Here is a 26,267-nt window from a genome sequence, read left to right as displayed (position 1 = left end):
TTGGCGAGTCTGTTCTTGGATTCAGCGAGTCAAGTCGCAAAACCCCAAACCCTTCGAGTCAAGGCTCAGTTTAGTGAGTTGAGTGGGGACTCAGTCAGTTGGACACGACAGAACTCGGAAATCAGTGAACTCGGTGAGTCAGTAGGCTGACTCGGCGAGTAGGGTCAACAAGGAAGGCTGACTTTGGCCAGGACTTTGACTTTGATCAGAGTTGAGTTAGTTGACTTTTAGAGGTCTATCAGGCTAAGCGTCGCTTTGTTATTGGTAGCTCGGAGAGTTAGAGGAGCAGCGTTTCAGACGGTGGTTGGTTAGCAGTCCGAGGGTTACCAGCAGAATTCAGTAGTTCAGGTGAGTTTCCTTCCAGTGGGAACGGGTCTAAGGCCACAATGCCGGCCCATTCAGTTAGCAGTAGTTTTCGGACTTCAGTGTGATGCAGTAGTTAGTATGTTTGATGCCTTCGTGGCTCAGACAGAATTTATGTGCTATGCATTATGTGTTATGTGTTCCGGGCTACGGCCCGATGCAGTATGCAGTATATATGTTCATGCTAGTTGATATGTTATGCCATGCTATGTTCAGTCAGTTTCCGGACTTCGGTCCGATGCAGAGGGAAAGGCCCCAGTTAGTCCGGACTTCGGTCCGATGCAGGGGACAAGGTCCCAGTCAGTTTCCGGACTTCGGTCCGATGCAGGGGACAAGGTCCCAGTCAGTTTCCGGACTTCGGTCCGATGCAGGGGGCAAGGCCCCAGTTAGTCCGGACCTCGGTCCGATGCAGTGGGTAAGGCCCAGTATGTGCTTTATATGTTATTGTATGGTATGTGGTAGTTTGGGGGAGCTCACTTAGCTTCGTGCTTACAGTTTCAGTTTTTGGTTTTAGGTACTCAGTTTTCAAAGAAGGAGCTCAGGAAGATTGCAGTGCACACACCATAGTCAGCTAGCCTGGGATGTTTTACTCTGATAATAAGTTTGTATTTCGAATTAATGCTACGAAATTATGTTATGATTTATGATACGGTTTTTATGAATATGGTTTTAGAAATGTTTTAAAAAGAAAATTTTAGTCGTGATTTTTGGGATGTTACAGATTCGTTGACGTGAAGGCTGAAGACCGGTGAATTGCGTCGGCGGCGGTCGCGTCTTGGCCTGGAAGTTGGAGAAATCGCATTCGGAGACTTGGAGTCGGTCTTATTGTCGTCAATCGACAGTTCGCTGTTCGCCACTCTCAAGTCGAAGCTAGTCGATCGTCATTTGGGAAGACGGAATAAAGCTGAAGCGGTGATTTGTGAATTGTGAAGCCCTAAAATTAAAATTAATTTCCCATAACTTATTTGTATTTTACATTATATATATATATATATATATATATATATATATATATATATATATATATATATATATATATACACACATATATATAGGGCTAAAAAACACTTTAACCTAGCCCTATATATATATATATATATATATATATATATATATATATATATATATATATATATATATATATATAGGGCTAGGTTAAAGTGTTTTTTACATTTATTGTGTGTTAGAATGCATCAATAGATTTAGTAAAATTATATTATTATTTAATTAAATAATAATAGATATTAAATGGTTTCCATAATTGTATGTATAATAAATGATATTCATAATTGTAATTTTCTCTTTATGGAAATTAATTAAATCCATCATTAATGTCAGCAATAACATTCTTTCAAAATGAATTCGTATCTAGGTTTTTATGTCAGCAATAACATTATTTCAAGACTCACACATTTAAAATATAATAAAGTTGTATGGAATATGAAGAATAAGGGTGTATTCTAGTAGAATATACTTTCGTTCTCCTAGAATACACTCTTATTATTTTATATATTCTGAAAGAATATTATTATTGATATTAATGACGAATTAAATTAGTCTCCATAAAAAGGATTTATAAATATGGATATCATTTAATATACATTTAATGTTTATTCAATTCTTATTGGTGCAATATAGCACAAATAGATGTGAAAAACATTTGAACCTATATATATATATATATATATATATATATATATATATATATATATATATATATATATATATATATATATATATATATATATATATATATATATATATATATATATATATAACGGGGATCCCGCAGGAGTACGGGACGGAAATACTCCCTCCCGACCCCGATCCCGAAAAAAAACGGGGGTTAATCTCGCCCTCGTCCCCGCTCCCGATTTTTTTAAAATTAGTCATATACGGTATCGGGGTCTCATGGAGGTTTTTGACATCCCTAAAAATGGGACTCATTTTGTAAAATTAGGGTTGTAGCTAGGCCTCTCAAATCGGGCCGCCGTTTCGTGTTTTTGTCTGACACGACACGACACGACAAAGTTTTTTGTAACACAAACACGACACGACACGATGTCGTATTTTTTCTCACTAACATGAAAACAAACCAATTAAAAAACCACAACATGACACGACACAATAAGACAAAGATAATATTACATAACTATTATTTTATTTAATTCATATTTAATCATATATAACACGATAAAAACGACAAACACGGTAAACACACGCTCAATCGTGTCAATTTCGTGTGGATTTGTAAACACGAACACGACACGACATGAAAATGAATTCAAATTTTGATTTCGTCCCGATTTCGTTTCGTGTCATGTATTTTTGTCGTGTCGTGTCATAAATTGACACCCCTAGTTGTGGCCCATTTGAAATTTTACCTATGAGTTTATAATTACATAAATGACCCTTATACAATATTAAAATGTTTAGTTTTATATTATACAACTTTTCAATTACACATTTACCATTTATATTCTATTTTTGTTTTCTATCTTAACCAAATTTATACATAATATTTTGCTTTATTATAAATGTATTATTAATGTAATATTTTTTAATTATAAATATATTATTAAATTATATATATATATATATATATATATATATATATATATATATATATATATATATATATATATATATATATATATATATATATATATATATATATATATAGACCTTACTAAATTATACAACTAAAAATACATCATTAACGTCTTCGATCAATAACATATTTACATATTACTAAAATTATATAAATAGAACATATATTTCATATCATATTATAACATTAAGAAATCACAAACCAATTCAATATTAAATTACAAAATCATATAAACATAAACTTACAAGATCAATAAAATACATTGCTTACATCACATTAAGGTGTTGTTGGTTTTTTCTGAGGTAAAATATCTTCAATCCGCGAACCACATCTGTAGACCTCTGCGGCAGAAGAGGTGGACCAAACATCTGCAGTTTGAAAAAAATAAGATTGTTTTTTTTTTTTTTTTTTTTTTGACATCTGCAGGCTATTAAAGTAAATTAAAATCAAAATAAACTGTTTTTTTTTTTAAACTACAAAATGATTTTTCAATATTTTTATGACTTTGTTCTAAATAATTAACAAATCTAGATCAACTTTTATTTATTACTGTGTAAAAAGAGAGTAAAAATGATACAAATTAACGTATATATTTGATAAAAACCAACGATTTTGTCGCAAAATTATACCTGAACATTGTAGTTAGGAATCAAAGAATTTCATACATAAATTGATGGAAATAAGGTTCGAATTTTTCAATTAAATCAATTTAATACGTGCCATAAATAATTTTTTAAGAAATTAACGATGTTGTATTAAATAATGTTTTATAAAATTTGGTACAAAAAATATAAGAATATATTATGATTTTTTTTTGTATTTATATAAACAACTTCAACGATCGTTATTGTAATAATTTTTTTTTTTTATAAATTTGTCAAAAATACCATGTTTGTGTCGTCGAATTTTTTTTTTTTAAGTATTGTAAGTTTTTTTTTTTTTCAAATTGTTTATCACTAATAAAGTTGGAATAAATATAAATTCAAAAAAACTAAAAAAAATAAATAAATAAAGGTATGTGTTTTTTAGGCTAGAAGATGTCTGAAGATGTTAGAAGACTCTGGTCTACATCTACGCCAAGAAGAGGATGCGCAGAAATTTTTAGGTCTGCAATCTTCAAAAAAAACAAACAGTCTGCAAAAGGCTAATGTATGTGTGTGGTCTGCGCCGCACAGACAGAAGAGGCCAAGAAAATCTGCGGATAAAAAACAAACACCACCAAAACCTTGGTTGAGAATTTGGACAATTTTTTCGATTATGACTTGGTTTGTGGCATAATCCACATCTACAGGGTTCACCAAGATGATGAATGTCCATCTCGTTATGTATTCGGTTTGCAAGCCTCCTACCTCGAGCAATAGAAAGTTTTGAGTAATCCGCTTTAATCGTCCAATTCGAATCTAACCAATAATCAACATGGGGAAGCGATGCAAAACCGACATTATATTGTAGTTTATAGGTAGCATTAGTGTATACGTCATTCACAATTGAAATAGGATTATCCCCTCTATTTCGACAAATTGCAAGAGCATGCGAACATGGAAACATTTCCATTTGTCACTTACCACAGATGCATATGTGTTGGAAATAACGGACAATATGTGTAATTCCACTTGTTCCATTTATTCGTGGCCTAGTAATAATTCTATATACACCTTCATTGTATATAGTAAAACTCAGATAAAGTATAACTTTGTACGTGAGTGTCACGTTTAACAAAGAGACACCACATACGCGATGGTAGAGGTGTATTGCATTTCAATGCAATGTCACTATGCTTTATGAAAAGTTGCACAGTTCTATTGAATGTAAGATCAATACATGCCCTAATCGGTAATTGTCTTGTTCCTCGCAATGCATTGTTCATACTCTCAGAGATATTCGTCGTTAAGGAACCCCACCTGTGATCTTTATCATATAAAAGACACCACTGACTTTTGTCGATTTGACTTAGATACTCCCAAGCTTCAACATTGATTTCTTTTATCGCTTTCATATACTTGACGAATTTTCTTTCTTGTGTGGTGCTACCAATAGACCAAAATAATCTTTTAAGGTGCACGTTCTAGTACCTTTTCATAAGATTACTTCTGATGTGTCGGAGACAAAAGCGATGGTATGCTAATGGCTCTTTCCATTCTGGTAAATTCTCCAATGCATGAATTATTCATTGATGCCTGTCTGAAATAACACATAATTGTCTATTTTGACCAACAAATTGTCTAAACTGATAAAAAACCCAACACCAACTATGCACAGTCTCCTCATCCACAATAGCATAAGCAATTGGTAATATATGATTATTAGCATTTTTTGCAACAGCAACAAGCATTTTTCCTTTGTACGAACCCTTTAAATGAGTACCATTAACAGAAATAACAGGCCGACACAACTGAACTGTTGTAATGGCTGGTCCAAGAGCCCAAAACATATATTTGAATGTTGCCACATGTGATGTGACATTCAGTTTATGAAACCACGTGACAACTGTATCACAGTTTGAAGACTGCAAAGCTGCAATATACTCAGGTAACTCAACAAAGTTACTCTCCCAAGTTCCATAAATATTCTTTATGGCTTTTCTCCTACCATGCCATGCCTTATCATAAGAAACATTAACATGCAGAATAGTTTTAATATCGGATTGTATATGTTTCACCGGATAAGCAACATCTTTTTCAATTGAGTGGATGATGTATGAAGAAATCGTTGCAGAGTTCAAATTTTTGTTATCATTGCCAATACAAGATCCAAAACAATTATATGCATCCACCCAACGTGTAATCTGCCACATTTTATGACTTTTCTTCTTAATTGCACGAATATACCATTGACAAGGTGGTGCATGGTGCATAGAACTATTGCTTTCTCCTTCATCTCCTACAGTCTTACATTTTGCTACCCATTTGTTACTTTTACTTTCGTACCCTTTAAACTCTATATTTTGGTTGATAGACCAAAGTGTTACTGCCTTTTTCACTTGCAACTTACTTTCAAATTGCATTCTTAGCCTAATTTTGTTTTCGAATTCCTTCCAAATACCTATATGAATGTTGTCCTCTAGGTCTTCTATGTCATCATCCCCTATATTTCCAACATCATTCATAAAGTTCACAACCGGAGTGTCACTTGCATCATCAGAATTGACACCAATGTTGCTTAATGACTCACTATTAAACTCTGAGTTGGGCTCATCAAATCCAAAGTCATTATTTGTCTCACATCTATCATCATTCAACTCCAACATGTGTATAAATCAAATCTTTAAATTGTTCATACCGTATTTTGTGCCTAACAATATCTGAAGCTGACAAAGTTGATTGGTCACCCTTAATCAATCCATTCTCATATTCAATATTACCACCCCCAATATAAAATGATCATAAAGGGACGGTTTAGAGCCATAACAACGAATATAAGAGAATTTAACTGCAAATCATACGATAAATGACATAAATTAGTATCTTAAATTTAAATTTGACATCATTTATATATGCAATATATATATATATACATACATACATACATACATACATACATACATACATACATACCTTATGCTTGAGATAGAAATAGAACTGATAATACAAAGATGAGAAATGTATGGAAACTGAGGATGCAACTACGAGGAGAGAAAAATTTGCAGGATTGATGAGAAAAACTCAATTCAATAATTGGAGTTTATAGCATCAAAAAGTAAATTGTACCCGATTACAAAGAATTGAAATGATAATACATCCACAATAGAGTACCAAATATTGTAGTGACATAAGAACATGGTTTGGCATGCGGAATTAAAGCTTGCACAATTGAACATGGTGATTTGGGTGTTTAAGAGATATATTGAATGTATATGGTGTTACACAAAAAGGATCTAGATCTAGACTACATAATTAACACACACTTACACACTCACTTCTACATCTCTCAAGCACACCTCTACAAGTGGTATGAACCCACTATTTATAGAGGTGTTTACATGTCTCTCTCTGTCACTCTAACTAACAAATGGGTCTAAAGGCTAAAGCACCACATGCAAGTGGGTTTTACAAAAGTCAAACATTTACAAAGTCATGAATGAATAACTTTGCACCCCAACATTCTCCCCCTCAAAGTTAGGAATGAATGACCCACTTCAAATCTTCCAAAATCAAGCAATAAGCGGTTTGAGCCTCAAAGGTGACACATGTCGAAACGAACTTCAATCTTCAATTCTTCCATGACTCTTCAATTTGGGCTCTAGGATGTGAGACCATACAATCCGAGCAGCAACGAATGATCAAGAGTATTCCAAACTCCAAATAATCACCCAAAGTTGCGCATAAAAACACACCCCAAAAATCTTCAATAATTCCAAACCCATTTCGAATATATCACTTCCGAACATCCAATTGCATCATCTCGTGGCTTCAAAACTTCAAGATCACTTCGGTCTTCAAATCCGCGTAATATGAAAAATTCAAGTTCGAATTTCCATATAAAACTTCTCCCCCTTTTTATAATCGAAATTTGATTATAAAACTCCAAGGAAAAAGAACGTGCTCTATTCGGAATTTTTCATGTTAAAACTCCCCCTTAACATGTGGCATAAACTTTGTACTTCAATCCGGAAAACCCAAAAAGTATTCAATTTTTATTGCCGTTCACGGATCGCCTTTGACAAAATTTCTCAAAAAAATGGGTAGAAACTGTCAATTTCAAAATTCTGCAGTGACCCGTTGCGCCCAAAACAGCCAAATATGCGAAACACACTCCCATTTGCGAAACTGGGTAAAATGTGTAAATTCACACAAATTGCAGGGACCTGATTCGAAAATATTCCCATTTCTCAAAATTTTTACCCCAAATGCGAAATTGGGTAAAATTTTCCATCTTGCGAAGACTACAGGGATGCGAAATGAAAATTCTGCACTTTTGTCTTTTTATTACCCCATTTTTCGAAGTTGGATTACTTGTATTATTTCGTGAAAAGGTCAGGGGCCAAATGCGAAAATATTTGTTTTCTTCATCATACCTTCGCATTCCTTCGCATTAAACAAATGCGAACTCCCAATTAACCACCTTCGCATTTTAATCCAATTAATCAAATGCAAATTTAACTGAGAAACCCAAATGCGAACTCAACTTTGAGTCACCCATATGCGAATTGATCTCAAATGCGAACCCGATTTTGGTCTCTGTAACCAAATGCGAAGTGAATACCAAACTGAATCACCTTCACATCCGTCTTATACCCTTTGACAATATTCTTCCCTGTATACACGAATCAACCCAGCAATCGACTCCAAAATTTCCGAAATTAGACTAACATCGATTTCAAATCTTTGAATCTTATCCCAAATCGATCGTTATTCCTTCGTTAATGATTCCAAGTTGTCGACACCAAAATCAAACATTCGTTTTTCAATCACCAAACCCAAAATTTCAAATGTGATCCTTTCTTGTCCTCAAATGCGAACACAACAGAGATCAAAAAAAATTTATTATTCGCATTTTATCAATCGAACTTGTGAACTCAATTTTATACAAATGTATTCAAGATGCGAAATTGATTTCAATCAGCCCTCTTTCCAAATCGACTTCTAGATACATCCAATCATTCGCCAATTCCGTTTTTCTAGACTTCGCATCGATCATCTGTTCGTTCTTTAGTAACATCCTTTTAATCAAAAATACGATCGTGACTCCAAAATTGAATTCGCCTTGAACGTCAACTCAAGCTATCGCCTTGTTTATTCACGAATCGTGAATCTAGTGACGAATTCCAAAATTTTTAACTCATGTTTGACTTTTCGAATTTGTCAGTTAACAAACACAAATCGAAATTAATTTCAGAGCAAATTTCAATCAAGAAAACTCATTCAACCTGTTCTTCATCATTGTTCATAATGTTCTTGAGTGTTCATTGAAATCAAAGAAACAGTTGACGATTTCTCAAGATTGAGATCATAATCAGTAAAGTAAAATCGATTCACTGGTTTTGAATAACAAATACTTCAAATCAATAAAGAGGAACATTGAATCGAAAACGAAATTCAAGATCAAAAACGATGAAGAACAGAAATATGAACATCCAATGGTACAACTTGTAAAGCTTGTGTACAAGTCAGGTGACGAACATCTGCTAACGATTCAGAATGATTTAGACTCAAAGTCTTGATATCGGATTAAAAGAAATATGTTTGGGCTTGAAAGTGGATGAACAGTATCATTCGACATTTTGATTGGGCTGAAATCGGTTGAATAAAAAAATGGAATATATGAATTATGAATAGTAACAATCCACTTATTCGAAACTTTAAACAAATGAGATCTTGGGCTTAAACATGAACAGTAACGAATTTCGATTAGATTTGATCTTAAAAGAAATCTTGGATCAACAATGAGATTTGAAACGAATTAGATCCGATGAATCAAAACGATCAAAAATCAAGAACGCAAAGCACGAATAAAAAATTACAAGAGATCATAGAGAGAGACTCACCAAAATTGATCAAATTGTGATGACAATTGCCAAACCGAGAATCGTTCTTCAAAAATCACGTTGATCGTGAAAACCAAGCTCTGATACCAATTGTAGTGACATAAGAACATGGTTTGGCATGCGGAATTATAGCTTGCACAATTGAACATGGTGATTTGGGTGTTTAAGAGATATATTGAATGTATATGGTGTTACACAAAAAGGGTCTAGATCTAGACTACATAATTAACACACACTTACACACTCACTTCTACATCTCTCAAGCACACCTCTACAAGTGGTATGAACCCATTATTTATAGAGGTGTTTACATGTCTCTCTCTCACTCTAACTAACAAATGGGTCTAAAGGCTAAAGCACCACATGCAAGTGGGTTTTACAAGAGTCAAACATTTACAAAGTCATGAATGAATAACTTTGCACCCCAACAAATATACAGTGACAATTTTGGATTATTCAATTTTTTTTTGAAATTGCTTTTACAGACAGTGTTAGTGATTAGACAATTCATATATAAAATTTGTATATTTATTTATTTATCTTTACTTCTAATAATATCTATATAATTATTAAACATATATAATTTTAATAATATTTAATATTAATATTGATTAAAAGTTAAAGAAAATTTTAAATTGTATAAACTATTAAGGTCTATATATAAAATTTAATAACATATTCATAATAAAAAAAAATTATTTATAAATCAATGTTTAAAATGAAAATATAAAATATAAAAAACAAATGTATAACTAAAAATGATAATTAGATCAAACTTAAAGGACCATATACGTAACTTAAATTAAAATCGTAGGAATAGAAGTGGGGCACAACCCCATTTTTACAAAGAAGTTTGAAAGAGCCCCTTTTTTACAAACACTTTTGAAAAGAGCCCCTTTTTTACAAAGAAGTTTGAAAGAGCCGACCAACCAATCTTCAATACTTCCCTTGATCCGTCAATAGCTCCCCCTGACCTGGTAGAAGCTTGACATTAGGATCCATTGTAGACTCAACTGGTTTGCACTCAGTTAGATGAGCTTCCTCTAAAATTTCTAGAGCATACTTCCTTTGAGATATTAATATCCCATCCTTGGACTTTGCAACCTCTATCCCTAGGAAGTATCTAAGATTGCCCATGTCTTTTGTATGATAATGTTTAAATAAGTGCTCTTTTAGGTGCTTGGTCCCCTCATGATCATTTCATGTAATAACAATGTCATCAACGTGCATTATCAAGTAAATACATCGTACTCCTAAAATACAATAGAACACTGAATGATCTGCCTTACTTGGAAACATCCCAAATTCTTTTACCACATAACTGAATCTCCCAAACCAAGCTCTTGGAGATTGCTTTAAACCATAAAGTGATTTGTGCAACTTACAGACCGGACCAGACTCCCCCTGAGCAATAAACCCAGGTGGTTGCTCCATGTATACCTCTTCTTGTAGATCACCATGGAAAATGGCATTTTTTATGTCCAGTTGATATTGTGGCCAATCAAGTATAGCAGCCATGGATAGAAAAAGTCGAATACTAGTCATCTTGGCAACTAGGGAAAGGGTATCACTATAATCCAAGCCAAAGATTTGAGTATACCCCTTGGCTACTAAACGAGCTTTCAGACGATCAAGTTTACCATCTGGCCCAACTTTAGGAGTGAATATCCAACAACATCCAACTTTTGACTTTCCAGGAGGTAATGAAACTAACTACCATGTCTCATTCTCGTGTAATGTTGACATCTTATCGACCATTGCCTTGCGCCACCCTGGATGTGATAAAGCCTCATTGAAAGACTTAGGAATAGGTATTGATGCAAGACTGGCAACACAAGCTGAAAAGGTGGGGGACAATGACAATCAATTGTAGTTTACATAATTGTAAATGGGATAAGGTTTAGTAGTTGAGCATTTACATTTTCGTTGGGCAATAGGGAGGTCATCACTAGATGGACATGAAGTTGGTGGAGTAACCGACGAAGGGGATGATGTTAGGTTTTATGTACTCTAACATACTTACGGTGCATATACAACTCTAATATTTTGGATCTAAATTTTCTCTAATTATACATGCAATATTGATTCCAAAGCATGAAGCCTAAATTAGCATACAAAAAATTTGACATATGAATCATAAAGAAGTTAGGAACTAACCTGTTGTTGTTGATGTTGCTAGAAAGACTTTGGCCTTGTGAGAACTTAGCACCCCAAGTGTTGTGCCTCAAACAAGTCACAAACATCAAGTAACAATTAGATGGAATATTAGAGAGGCTATAGAGACTCCTAAAACTGATTTTCTCTCTTGGAATACAAGTAGTAGTGGTTTTAGGCTTAACATATATATATATATATATATATATATATATATATATATATATATATATATATATATATATGTATGTATAGAATAAACCAAACCATAAAGTTGTGGACCCATTGCATGATGTTATGTTATGATATTGTTGTTATTGTTATGTGGACTGTATGTGTGTATCGGTATATTGAGGGTAACTCACTAAGCCTTCGAGCTTACGTTTATCGATTATTGTTTCAGGTACTTCTAATGACCGTGGGAAGGCGAAGGCGTGATGTACACTTCCTTATATTATGATTTGGATTTCTGGGATACTCGGATATGGATTTATTTTGATAACAATTTATGAACTATAATGGTTTTGGATAATTTTGTAAACATTTTATACACTTGGGTTGTTTTTGAAAAGTATAAATTTTTTGAGAAATTTTACGAATATATCAAAATGGAATTATCTTATTTAGCTTTGTTAAGCTAAATTCTTGTGTTAATGGATTAATCGTTTTTCCTTTGGATTTATGTGAATTGAATTTATGAATGTTGTGAGGATTCAGATTCTTCTGTGTATATCTGATGGGTTTTGAGCATTCTAACACTTCCTAAGTGTACATGCAACCCTAATAACCTTGAATCTATGTTTTCTCTATATACATGCAAATTTCTTTTTCAAGGTTATTTCCTAACTAGCATGGCATGGGGAATATATGAAACATAAAAACTAGTAGAAATACCTACCTTGTGGTTGCTTGGATTCCTTCAAGACTTTGTGAGCCTAGCACCCCAAATGTTGTGGCTCAAATGCTTAACACAACACCACAAAACTTGGAATAACTTAAGATAATACTTCTAGCACTCAAAATCGGCTATGCCCTCTCTAGTCACCTTCTTAGGTCCGATTTTACTAGCCAAAGGGTTCCTTTTATAGTGGTGTCACAATTAGGGTTTCATTAAGAAGACCCATAATTGTCATGACTCTTCATTTCTCATGACCCATGGGTTTGTAACTCCCATGGACTATCCATGGAACTCCAAATGGTTACATCCATAACCCATAAACCATGGATCATTAATCCACCATAAAAGAATTGATGATTATCATAATCAACCCTATCTATTTTATTAGTCTCACTTTGATCACCAAATTAATACTAGATTAATACTTGATCAATACTAATTAAATAACACTATTATTAATATATTAGAACTTATAATATATTAATAATCATAAGTGCCATATTCTCTCATTTAGTCTATCCAAGTATTGCAATGCCATGCAACCCAAATGGACCATGCCGGGTCGGGTCAAGTACATACCAAATAAAGTTATAGACTTAGACACTATATCCAACAGTCTCCCACTTGGATAAGTCTAATAACTATATTTGCAAATATGACTTCAAAATCCGACTAGCAATCGTAGCTCTTTCAAAGTCTTTCAGAACTGAGATGATGATGATACGCCATTTAAGATAAGTGATCATATAATCCTCTGCTCTCATGATATCAGTCGGACAAACACATGGAACATGGTCTTACTTATTGTCCAACATTTGTTTCTCAATCTCCGATTTGTTTCGACATAGAACTAAATTGAACACATCAATTAGGTTCTGACCGAGCCCGGTACATAGGTCAAAACCAAATCATCGAGGGGCCCAGATATCGCTTCTATTTCTAGAAGGAACAGATAAACTTCGACTGATATGCTTGTACTAACTACTTGTTGAATTACTCACAAAGGCACGTTTTATAACATCGAGTTACCAATGCGTTTTCGTACAATCAATGAATAATCAACTCATAGTCAACAACTCATATCTCTAGGTTTGAAGATTTATATGATATTACCGGCTCACGATCACTCGAGATAAATTCCATGAAGTGATACAAGTGAGCGTGGGTTGAATCCAATACTCAGCCCTTATGAGTACTCATGAATGTTGTAGCAACCAATGCATTGTCCAAAGCACTTTAGACAAATCGTACAAGCCAAATTCATGACAGTATTAAATCAATACTTACTTCCAAAGTTTGACTGGCTGTGGATGGTTTGAATAATATGATATATACCATAACATAATTATTCTGGAAGTAAAAACATGCAAAATTGAAACATAGTAAACAATTAACACAAGATAGTAACACCTTACTCATAAATAAATAACAACTTTTATTTATCATTAAATGTCAATTACATTTTACAAGTTTCAAGAATCTAATTATTGAAACTAATATCATCCTTCATCCCAATGCACCTTGCATGCTCTAAATTCTTAACCCTGCTTAGTCCCTTTGTGAAGGGATCTTCCTGGTTCTCATTTGATGATACCCTCTTTGCCACGAGGAGTCCTTCATCTATTCTATGTCTGATGAAATGGTATTTTCTGTCAATGTGCCTAGATCTCATGTGATCTCTTGGTTCCTTCGCCAAAGCAACCGCACTTTCACTGTCATAGAAAATTTCTATTGGCTCCTTTATAGCTGGTACAACTCCAAGGTCTCCGATGAAGTTCTTTAGCCATATCGCCTCTTTTGCTGCCTCGCTTGCTGCTATCTACTCTGATTCACAAGTCGAATCAGCTACTGTCTCCTGCTTGGAACTTTTCCAAGTAATGGCTCCTCCATTTAGGATAAAGACCCAGCCCGACTGAGAGCGAAAATTATCCCTATCAGTTTGAAAGCTAGCATCATTATATCCTTCCACTCTCAAGTCGTCACTGCCTCCGAGGGTAAGGACCCAGTCCTTAGTCCTCCGCAAATACTTGAGAATGTTCTTTACCGCTGTCTAGTGTGCCTTGCCAGGGTTCCCTTGATATCTACTGACCATGCTTAAATCAAAGGCCACATCAGGGCGAGTACAAGTCATAGCATACATGATCGAGCCCATAGTAAAAGCATATGGTATCTGACTCATTTCAGTTATCTCAGCCTCTGTGCTCGGACTTTGAGTCTTACTTAGCTTGGCATTACTCTGGATTGGTAACTCTCTTTTCTTGGAATCTTGCATCCTGAACCTCTTCAGTACCTTATCCACATAAGTACTTTGACTAAGTCCAATTAGTCTCTTACTCCTATCTCTCAATATCCTTATCCCTAAGATATAGGCAGCTTCCCCAAGGTCCTTCATAGAAAAACACTTCCCAAGCCAGGCCTTAACCTCCTGCAAAGTTGGGATGCCGTTTCCTATGAGAAGTATGTCATCCACATACAACACCAAGTAGCTAACTATGCTCCCACTAGCCCTGACATATACACAAGACTCATCCTTACTCCTAGAAAAGCCAAACTCTTTGACTTTCTCATCAAAGCAAAGATTCCACCTGCGAGATGTTTGTTTCAATCCATAAATGGATTTTTCAAGCTTACACACTCTATTAGGGTATTTTGGATTGACAAAACCCTCTGGCTGATCCATGTAAACATCCTCAGCCAACTTCCCATTAAGGAAAGCGGTTTTGACATCCATTTGCCATATTTCATAGTCATGAAATGCAGCTATGGCTAACAACACTCTAATAGACTTAATCTTAGCTATTGGTGAGAAGGTCTCATCATAGTCAACTCCCGAAGTTTGAGTAAAGCCCTTCGTAACCAGTCGCGCTTTATAAGTGTGTACTTTCCGATCCATGTCGGTCTTCTTCTTGAAGATCCATTTGCACCCAACTGTCTTACGACCTGGTACATTGTCAACCAAGTTCCAAACTTGATTGTCATACATGGACTGAATCTCGCTGTCCATAGCCTCCTGCCATTTGGCAGACTCAGGGCCTGCCATGGCTTCCTTATAATTATTAGGTTCATCCAAATCTATCAGCGTACTATCACTGATAAATGTATCACCTTCAGTGGTGATGTGATAACCATAATAAAAATCAGGTGTGTTCCTCACCCTAGTGCAACGTCTTGGAGGTACAGACTCATCTATCGACTCAACAAGAGTTTCCTCCTCAGGTTGGCTGACAGTATTAGAGGCTCCTTCACCACTTGACTCTTGAAGCTCTTCAAGGTCAATTTGCCTCCTACTGTCCCCTTGGCTTATGAATTCTCTCTCATGAAAGATTCCTCTTCTTGCTACAAAGACCACATTATCACTGGGTCTGTAGAAGAGGTAACCAAAGGATCTTTGTGGGTAGCCGATGAAAATACATCTCTCGCTTCGGGGCTCAAGCTTGTCATGAGTCTCACGCCTCACAAAAGCTTCACAACCCCAAATCTTGATGTGGTCCAAATTGGGCACTTTCCCAGTCCACATCTCGTGAGGTGTTTTGGCAACCTTTTTAGTAGGGACTAGATTAAGGATATGGACGGCAGTCTCTAAGGCATACCCCCAGAAAGAGATTGGTAACGAAGCTCGACTCATCATGGAACGAACCATATCCAGCAGGGTTCGATTGCGCCTCTCAGCCACACCATTCAACTGTGGTGTCCTGGGTGGTGTCAATTGTGAGACAATCCCACATTCCTTAAGATAGTCAAGGAACTCAATGCTAAGATACTCTCCTCCCTGATCGAATCGAAGCATCTTGATGTTCCTGCCCAATTGATTCTCAACTTCCTGCTTAAACTCTTTGAACTTTTCAAAGGTTTCTGACTTATGCTTGATTAAGTAAATATATCCATATCTACTGTAATCATCAGTAAAAGTCACATAATAACGATTAGCATCTCTTGTAGCAACTCTGAAGGGCCCACATACATCCGCGTGTACAAGGTCCAACAAACCTTCACCCCTATCACAATTACATGTGAAGGGTGACTTTGTTATTTTTCCAAGTAAACAAGATTCGCAACTATCATCTTACTTGAGGTCAAACGATTCCAAGACCCCAGCCTTTTGGAGTTGGCCTATGCGCTTCTTGCTAACATGTCCAAGACGACAATGCCATAAGGATGCTTTATCCAAGCTATCAGAAGAATCAATATACAACACATTATTTCCTAGATTGTCTACAACATTCACGGCTTCATATACACCATCACAAGGTATTGCTTTAAAGGAAAATACATCATTGTAATAAACATTAATAGCACCATTTTTATTATCAAATGAAAATGTAAAACCTTGTTTGTACAAGCCATAAAAGAAATAATATTTCTCGCCATTTCAGGCGAGTAACAACACTTATTCAAATCTAACATTAACCCATTATTAAGCAATAAATAATAAACTCCTATCTTGGTAACAGGTGATGCTTTCCTGTTGCCCATGACTAAGTTTATCTTCCCGTGCTCTACTTGCTCACTTCTTCTTAGTGCCTGCAAATCAGTACAAATGTGAATACCACACCCTGTATCAAGCACCCAAGAATTAGCATTAGATGAGTTGTTAGACAATATCATGTAAATACCTGCATGGGTGGGTTTAACCTTCCCATCATTTACATCTTGCAGATATTTGGCGCAACTTCGCTTGAAGTGTCCCTTATCTTGGCAATAGAAGCACTGTGCTTCCTTTGGGTTCGAAGAAGGAGTAATGGTACCTTTCTTTGTCCCACTTGAAGAGGAACCATCAAGTGTCTTACCCTTGGTACCCTTTGAAGGGCTTTTCCTCTTCTTACTCTTCCCTTGCCCAATTGCAAGAACAGGGGCTGTTAAAGGAGTAGAAGTAGCAACCGCTTTACCCTTAAGGCCATTTTCAGCTGTCCTTAAGAGTCCTTGAAGTTTGCTAAGTGTGACTTCCTCCTTATTCATATGATAATTCATTCGAAACTGATCATAATTTGAAGGTAAGGAATGGAGAATGATGCCAATCGCCAATTCCTCAGGGAAGTCAACATTAAGCTTTAGCAACCGGTCAACGAACCTCTGCATCTTCTGCAAGTGACCAGTGATGGGTTCACCATCCTTCATCCTTGCGGTTATCATGGAGTAATGATTTCATACCTCTCTTGACGCGCGCTCTGATGGTACCTTTCCATCAGATCTAGGTGCATCACATAGGGGTAGAAATCTTTATAAGATTTTTGGAGTTCCGGAGTCATTGTGGCCATCATGATGCAGGACACCTTGGTGGCATCCTTCTCATGTGCAATGAACTCCGCAAGCTCTTCTGGAGTAGCAATGGATTCATTAACAACCTTAAGCTCCCTATCAAGGACATATTCTTTGTCCTCATAGCGGGTAATCATCCTGATGTTTCTGATCCACTCATTGAAGTTGGATCCATCAAAGATGACCTTACCACACAAGTTCAATAGGGAAAAGGAGCCTGTAGGGTTTGAGCCAGCAACGTTATTGGAAGACATCTGGAATAGAAGGAAGACAAGTTTCATTAGATTAAGAGTCCTTAATAAGTCACCCAAATGAAATATTAAGGCTAGGATCCAACAAACTATTTATAGGTGGAAGAGGGCTGCCGTAATCCACACTATAAAATATTTGAAGGTAGGTAAATGACGATTTACCAATTTCCACCATAAGAATGAAATATTTTATTATTAGGTTTTATTGGTTTTGAAACTCCTAGATCTTTTGAGATACATTGAACTTTTCAATGGCATGTTTGAATCTCGAATGTGCCCTCTCAAGTTTGTGACTGGGATGCCGAGGAACACAAACAAGGTGTGAATAACCATACAAATTGACTTGGTACCCTTAACAATATTACCTAATCGATGTGTCGGTTAACCACACACGCTCCACCTATCTATAATAAAGTCAAGTTACCCTTTGCCACTCTTACTAGTCCATGTTAGTGTGTCGGTTAACCACACACGCTCCACTAACGACTTGGTAAGGTACAAAGTGTAATTTTATGGGCTAGCACCAATTTCACATTTTCCTAAAGTAACTAAGATTGGGAATTTATAATGTATAGTTACTTTATAATTCATTATACTTTTAATGAGAATTTAAAATCGTATCCTACCCGTTCGGCTAACGACCCTCCACCGATCAAGGAAGCGGTGGGTGAGAGTAGACACCCATTAAGTCACCATTTTATAGGCAACAACCTTATACCCCCCTTATAGACCGAATTCGTAAATAAGGCCTACTAACGGTAAGAATGACATATTCTTATACATATCTATATAATAAAATTATAATAATAGTATAAGGGTTGATTTTCAAACCATTTAAAAATCTAAGGTTTAATTTGGAATAAAGTATTAGAGTGTAAGACTTTTCAAATTCCAAAACTTGAGGGAAAGAATTGAAACTATTCCAAGTCTCTTCAATTTTGTAACTTATGAGTTTTAATGGTTCATAAAAATGAAGACTCTTCATTTTATGAAACCTCTTTAGTTCTTTAAACACAAATTAAAGAAGTGACCTTTGGTTATCCATAACTTGAGGACAAGTTATGGACACCATCAATACAATCAAGATCAAGAATTAAACACACATGGTGGTTACACATAATTCCTATGATCTTCTAAAAACTCATAAGAACACAAATTCATGTCAAGCAATTTCAAGAAATCATATAAACATATATAATACTTTGAAATTGTTAAAAGTCATGTAAAATGGATTAACATAATCATTATCATTTTGAAAAACAGATTTTACAAGTCCAAAACAGATTGGGATAATGATTCTAATCCATTTCAAGCAACAAAAACTCGAAAAATCTGCCTAACTCGATCCTACTCGGCGAGTGCATTATCCTACTCGGCGAGTAGGATGAATTTTTTCATGGACTCGGCGAGTACAGTCGTCAGAATGCAGAATTTTTGATTTTCAAGCAGTTTTGCATCAAGTATACAGAAAACAGTCCTAGGCTCTGATACCACTGATGGATTTTGAGCATTCTAACACTTCCTAAGTGTACATGCAACCCTAATAACCTTGAATCTATGTTTTCTCTATATACATGCAAATTTCTTTTTCAAGGTTATTTCCTAACTAGCATGGCATGGGGAATATATGAAACATAAAAACTAGTAGAAATACATACCTTGTGGTTGCTTGGATTCCTTCAAGACTTTGTGAGCCTAGAACCCCAAATGTTGTGCCTCAAATGCTTCACACAACACCACAAAACTTGGAATAACTTAATAGAATACTTCTAGCACTCAAAATCGGCTATGCCCTCTCTAGTCACCTTCTTAGGTCCGATTTTACTAGCCAAAGGGTTCCTTTTATAGTGGTGTCACAATTAGGGTTTCATTAAGAAGACCCATAATTGTCATGACTCTTCATTTCTCATGACCCATGGGTTTGTAACTCTCATGGACTATCCATGGAGCTCCAAATGGTTACATCCATAACCCATAAACCATGGATCATTAATCCACCATAAAAGAATTGATGATTATCATAATCAACCCTATCTATTTAATTAGTCTCACTTTGATCACCAAATTAATACTAGATTAATACTTGATCAATACTAATTAAATAACACTATTATTAATATATTAGAACTTATAATATATTAATAATCATAAGTGCCATATTCTCTCATTTAGTCTATCCAAGTATTGCAATGCCATGCAACCCAAATGGACCATGCCGGGTCGGATCAAGTACATACCAAATAAAGTTATGGACTTAGACACAATATCCAACAATATCAATATTAGTAGTTGCGATCAAGTGGTAGAGTCCAAGTTAGTCTGTGTATCGAAGAATCGTGAAGTTGTTAGACTCTAGCATATCTCAAGTAGGGGAGAGTGGAACCTATTAGCAGGAAGACCTTGTGCCAATGTTCGGTTCTTAGTCAAATTTCTCCAAGTTCAAGACTTCCGCACAAATGCTGAATCTTCCGATTTCGCATCGATCAAGATTTTCGTCAGCTGTTGGATTTCCCTTCGACTCGTATCAGTTTTAGTTGTGACAACATCATATGTAGGGCATGCTTGAGCTTTAGACCCTAGTGTGCTAGGAGACCAGGTTGATGGAGGTGACAAGGGCTTCCTTATCTGTTCTTTTTTGAATGGGGCATGGATGTCTGATTCATGGCCTAAAGACTTGGTAGGATCAGTTAAGTCTTGTTGAGATAAGTCCTGATGTTCGTTAGTACATCAGGGGTAGGCCTAAGCGTTGTTGTCGGTTAGTGGATCAGGGGTGAGCTTGAGTGTTGTTAGTAGATAGCTAAGCATGGTTGTTGGAACCAAGTAGGAGCGTGGTCTAGTTGCGTATGTGATCGTTGGAATTCCTTATTTTGTTGCATCTTCATGAAAAGTTAGCATAGCGGCAGTTGGTCGAGTAGATCTAGGACCGATCAATATCTATGTATTTCGGTTAGCATAATTGATATAAAGGATGGTTTAGTCTTGTATGTTGGGTTTTGTAAGGATTGATCTCCGATGCGTCAGTTCGTGAGGTTGGCAACTTTGATATGGGATGAAATTCCTAATTCGGATGTTGATGAGCAATGCAATTCTGGGAAACCTTAGTCGGGATGGATTGGAAGTCTTGGGTAGCATGATTGTCAATGGGGTGGATCAGTTTGTCTAAAGGATGACCGCGATGTCGGGACCTGAAGGTCCTGGACTGAGAAGCGAATTCTTCTCTTGTGGAATAGCGATGTTGTGGGGAATTATTCATTGTGAAATTTGAAGCATTACATTATAAATATATATGTTTTTACTAGATTGACTTTTCATGATTAATTATGTTATTTATTGTTTTATAAGGATTCTTAAAAAAAAATATCTACAAAAGATTAGTTGACAATTTTTATAGAATGTAAGTTGTGTTTGACCTCCATGTAAATCAAAGTGTGCACAAAAGATTAGTGACATTTTTTATATAAAAGATTAGTTGACATTTTTTATATTTTTAATATAGAAAACATATTTTTAGAAAAAATGCATTCATGTTTGTATTATTTTTACATGATTCTTAAAAGAATATGTCAATATTGCAATATGAATGATTTTATTAAACAAATTGTTATTTTTGATAACATATGTTGTAATATATCATATAATGTACGAACAATAAATAACAAAATGAACCAAAAGAATGAAGATAATTGTCATTAATTTTTAACGAATATAATCTAATTGATGATATTGGTTAATTCAATCATGTTAAGGATGAATATATTCTTAAATAATTTTCAATATGCAAAATATATTATACCATATTTTTAAAGAATGCACGAATAATAATCATTTTATAAAAAATAAAAATAAAATAATAAAAAAAAAAAACAATCGGTTGCAATCGATTATAATAATCATGTGAGAATGATCATATTCTTAAGAACGCATTGCGCTTTGTGAAATTCTTATGTGTGTTACTTTTACAAGATTTTTAAAAGAATGTGTCAACGTAGCACTAAGAATGATTATTATTTTGATGCAAATTATTATTTTTGAGAAAATATATGCAAATGTATTATTTAAAATTTTAATTCTAAAATAATCACTAGAATAAAGTCATATTATATGAGAATGAAAAACAAATATATGTTCATCATGATATGATATAAACCTATGTTTTAAAAAAATATTGATGGAATTATCCATGTTTAGTTTTATAAAATTAGATAAATAAGTAATTAATAAAAATCAATAAAACGTCTTCCTTTTTTAAATATATATTAATAGACTAAGATACAATTACAATTAAGTAAATGTAGTTATATAGTATGGTAAATTACATGAACTCGTGTAATACATAGGTTTTACACGTAGTAGTAACATAAATCATAAATAGTAACATAAAGGTAAAAAGTGGTAGCATATCCAAATGGTATGTTGTTTTTAATAGGCTTTATTTTGTTGAAAACAATAAGAAAAAAAAAAAAAAAAACCACCCTATCACAACCCCACTCTCTTCGTTTTCTCTTTCTAATGCTTTCTTAACGATGCTTCTAGCATGTTTAATGGGAATAGCCTTAGCGGTGGTAGTTTAATGGGAATAGCTTTAGCGAGGGTAGCAAACTGGAGGTGAGTCCCTAGCGATGGTCACTCCTCCGGCCTTAGTAGACCTCAATGCCACCATAATCATGTTTTCTAGAAACTGGAACCAAGTACATTCTTAGGAGGCCTCGATCCCATGCTCAAGTTTTTTGTGATCTTTTAGTGGGATCTCGTGTTTTTTTGTGATCTCATATAAATTGATTGTATGGCTTAGTTCTAGACTCGTTTGGAGATAGTTGTATCATTTTGTTAATCGTTAGTGATTACAAGATCACAATCATAATATGAATACATAATGAGTGTACATCTAACGGCCTAACTTGTCATTACAATTATGGCTTCTATCACACAACATTACAAGTTAACAGATACTTTTTGGACATAATTATTTGAAGCATATAATTTGTTTGGTATTCAATTTGTTGTAAGGAGGAAAAGTATAAGAAAAGCATTAGTAGTAAAATAAGGTAGTAATGATAGATTTGAAGGATTGTTATGGAAGCATGTTCTTAAAGGAAATTCCTAGGAATAATGCTTTCGCATGTACTTTGGTGGGACATCTACAAGCGTAGTCTTCACCCGCCGACCTTTGCGACTCTTCTTCTTCAGCCTTGTCCCCTTCCTCTTTCAAATATATTTTCATTTACAATCAAATCTTTCAACTTTCGGTTCTTTATAAACAGTTCCTCCATACTCCTTTAATTAATACCAAAACAATAGCATACGACAAAATATATATATATATCTCTCAATTCACAATTATTTTATTTGTTTTCATAAAATTATTATAAATTGACATTTACAAAAAGTTATTTATAATCGGTGATGGCCAATTAAACGATCATTTAAACTAATGAGGTAAATTTTGCCAAATTTTATAAACTACTCGATCAGAATTTATTTATATTTCAAAAAAAGACAATAAACAAATTAAGTGATAACTTTTCAAATAAACGATCCCAATAACAACGAATTTTCAATACAGCTATTTATAATTATAAGAATATAAAATCACAGCGTGTTTGTAAGAACATTCCACATTATATTTAAAGAGCTTTTTGAAAAACTTTTTAAAATAAATAAACTCTTGAAAATTGAAAAAAATTATTAAAGCTCTTTTTCGTAGAGCTTGTTATTTACAACCTACTGTCACATACTTTTCAATGATTATGCTGTCTTATAGGTTTCCAACTAGTAACCAATTTTAAATACATAACTTATATAAAAAAAAATGAAGAAAAAAACTAGCATATTATGTAGAAATAATAATTTTATTATTTTAGGCTTTTCAACAAATATATATATATATATATATATATATATATATATATATATATATATATATATATATATATATATATATATATATATATATATATTTCTCAATGCGGATTCTGTAATCAAATTTTTTTTTTTTTTTTTTTTTTTTTTTTTTTAAATAATTCTCAATGCGGATTCTCTGATAAGTTTTTTTATAAAAAAATTTGAATAATATGATTTTGATAAAAAAAAAATTATCAAAGTAATTAATTCGAATAAAATTTTTACGATTATTGAATGAATTACCATTACATAGAATAATATAAAATACTACGTATAACCACTTACAAACTGTACATTCACATAAACCTCCGTCACCTTTCGCCGGAATCACCGTCGTGCCACCGGTGGAACATAAACCTGACTCTGCACCACCGTTTCCCCAATTTTAAAACCCGGAACCACCGTGAACGCCACTCTCAGCTCACCACCACCACCACTAAACGCCTCATCAGTCACGCTTTCCATATACACCTCCGAAAACCGACTACCTTTCCTCACCTGAAACACACTCACCTGCTTCTCAAACGCCGCCGCCAAACACCGTAAAACCCACACGCGCCTCGCCATCTCAGAAAACGAGCCGAAGAACGCCGTTTCCGGAAACTGCCACGTGTTCAACGTCTTCCGTTGGCTGAGGTTCCCGTATAACGAAGCCTCCATTTTCGGGTGCACTAATCGCATGTACTTGGAGCGTGTGAACTTTCCAAACGCCGATCTAGGGTTTTCTTTCAGTAATTGCGACGTTGACAATGATTTCATCTTCTTGAACTGATTAAACATCTGAACATGGTCTTCTTCTTCGTCATCATCGTTGAAACCCTCGAAAATCTCACGAGTAACATACGATTCGAAAGCGAAACATCTGTAACTCGATTTGGGGAAAACGATATTTGGTGCGATTGCTCTCACAGCGGCGTCGATATCCCAATGTGCGTTTCCCATATCACGAACCAATAGCTTCACGAAGTTTCTTATCGATCTAAGAGTATAGTGTAGAACATCGATGAAATTTGTTGGGGTTAACTGGGACAGATTGACGTTATCGAAGATGGGGAAACACCCACTGGAATTCAGCTTGATCTCGATGGATTTGTTGTTTGAATCAGCTTCCACGAGTTTGTTCTTGAGTGAAGAGATTTCAAAATCTTTCGATTTAATCTCTCTTTCCATTTTATTCATGGTGATTTCGTACATCTTCATGAGGCTTTGCTGCTCCTTGATTTCCGAGAGAAGTAGGGTGACATGAGGAGGTGAAGAGTCGATTTGTTTCTTCAAGAAGCTCCGTTTCATGTCGGAAATGGCTTTGAGCTCATCAACCACACCCTGATCCGCACATTGTACGGCTTCTCCGTTGTAAGGGAACTGAGCAGCTTGTAACTCTGCGTACGCAGCTTTCAAGGAGGAAATAGTGGCGAATAGCTTAGCAACAAAAGCTTCCATGGCAGCTCTGTGACGGAGATGGGCGTCGTCCACCGAGTGTTTGTTGAAATACCTGTGAGAGTCGCTGCCATGGTCGGAATTCTTGAACTTGTTGTCGTGAGGTAAGAGCAGGCAGAAGCCATTGTTGGAGAGGGATTTTGTTGATTTCTTGAAGGGAAGAACTTTGTGGAAGGTCTTGGAGAGCGTGCTTCGAGGTTTAATGGTGTCCATAGTTGCAGAAAAAATACGGAGGAATGTGTGGGGGAATTGAGTGAGCATGAAACTGAAAAGATAAAAAAGCAGTGAGACTCTTTGACTGTTGAAGTGGAAGCAGGAGATGGAGATGGAGGTGGGAACAGGATGACATAAAGCGCGTGAAAAGTGGGGGGAGATTTTTTCAAGTTTGATATGTTTTTTTTCCGTTCTAGATCAGACAAACAGATTTAACAAAATTTGCCATTACTTCATCTTTAAATTGATAACTATTTTTTTTTTTTTTTTTTTTTTTTTTTTTTTTTTTTTTTTTTTTTAAGTAAAGATGACAAAAATATTGAAGAAAATAACCACAAAAATGAAAATTTCAGAAAATGACCACAGGTTCCGGAGACGGAGTTCTACAGAACTATAAACATCTCTGCGGATCTTAGTTTTTTTCATTTTTTCGTTTTTTTTTTGTTTTTTTTGTTTTCGTTTATTAATATTTTTTATTCACGTAAGGTATTATGTGATTATTATGTAAAAGAAGTTTGTTTTCGTTTTTCCTTTTTCTTATTTAATTACCCATTTATAAAAGCTGTGTGTTTAATAAAAATTATACAAATATTCTATGCTTTTTATAAAATTACACACACCAGTATTCTGAATAATAAACATACTTTAAATAGGTTATAAAACATACTTTAGAAAACATAAACATACAATATTCATAAT

General features: G+C 34.8%; 2 protein-coding genes across 2 annotated transcripts; both read right to left on the bottom strand.

The window, feature by feature from the left end:
- Window positions 1-5,141: 5,141 nt before the first annotated feature.
- LOC145039659 (uncharacterized) lies at window positions 5,142-6,221 on the bottom strand. Its single transcript, XM_078987688.1, has one exon. The coding sequence runs from the start codon at window positions 6,219-6,221 to the stop codon at window positions 5,142-5,144; it is 1,080 nt and encodes a 359-aa protein (XP_078843814.1).
- A 17,900-nt stretch (window positions 6,222-24,121) lies between these two features.
- Window positions 24,122-25,769, bottom strand: UNE1 (intracellular protein transporter, putative (DUF641)). The gene has a single exon (XM_078990239.1). It carries the CDS (start codon window positions 25,614-25,616, stop codon window positions 24,246-24,248), a length of 1,371 nt encoding a protein of 456 aa, XP_078846365.1. The 5' UTR covers window positions 25,617-25,769; the 3' UTR covers window positions 24,122-24,245.
- Window positions 25,770-26,267: the final 498 nt, after the last annotated feature.

Source organism: Lactuca saligna, chromosome 4 (genome assembly GCF_052625555.1).
Source record: "Lactuca saligna cultivar CGN05327 chromosome 4, ASM5262555v1, whole genome shotgun sequence".
In the NCBI taxonomy this organism is placed as follows: Eukaryota; Viridiplantae; Streptophyta; class Magnoliopsida; order Asterales; family Asteraceae; genus Lactuca; species Lactuca saligna.
Note: the sequence above shows the minus strand (reverse complement) of the source record. Positions and strands in the feature narration are given on the sequence as shown.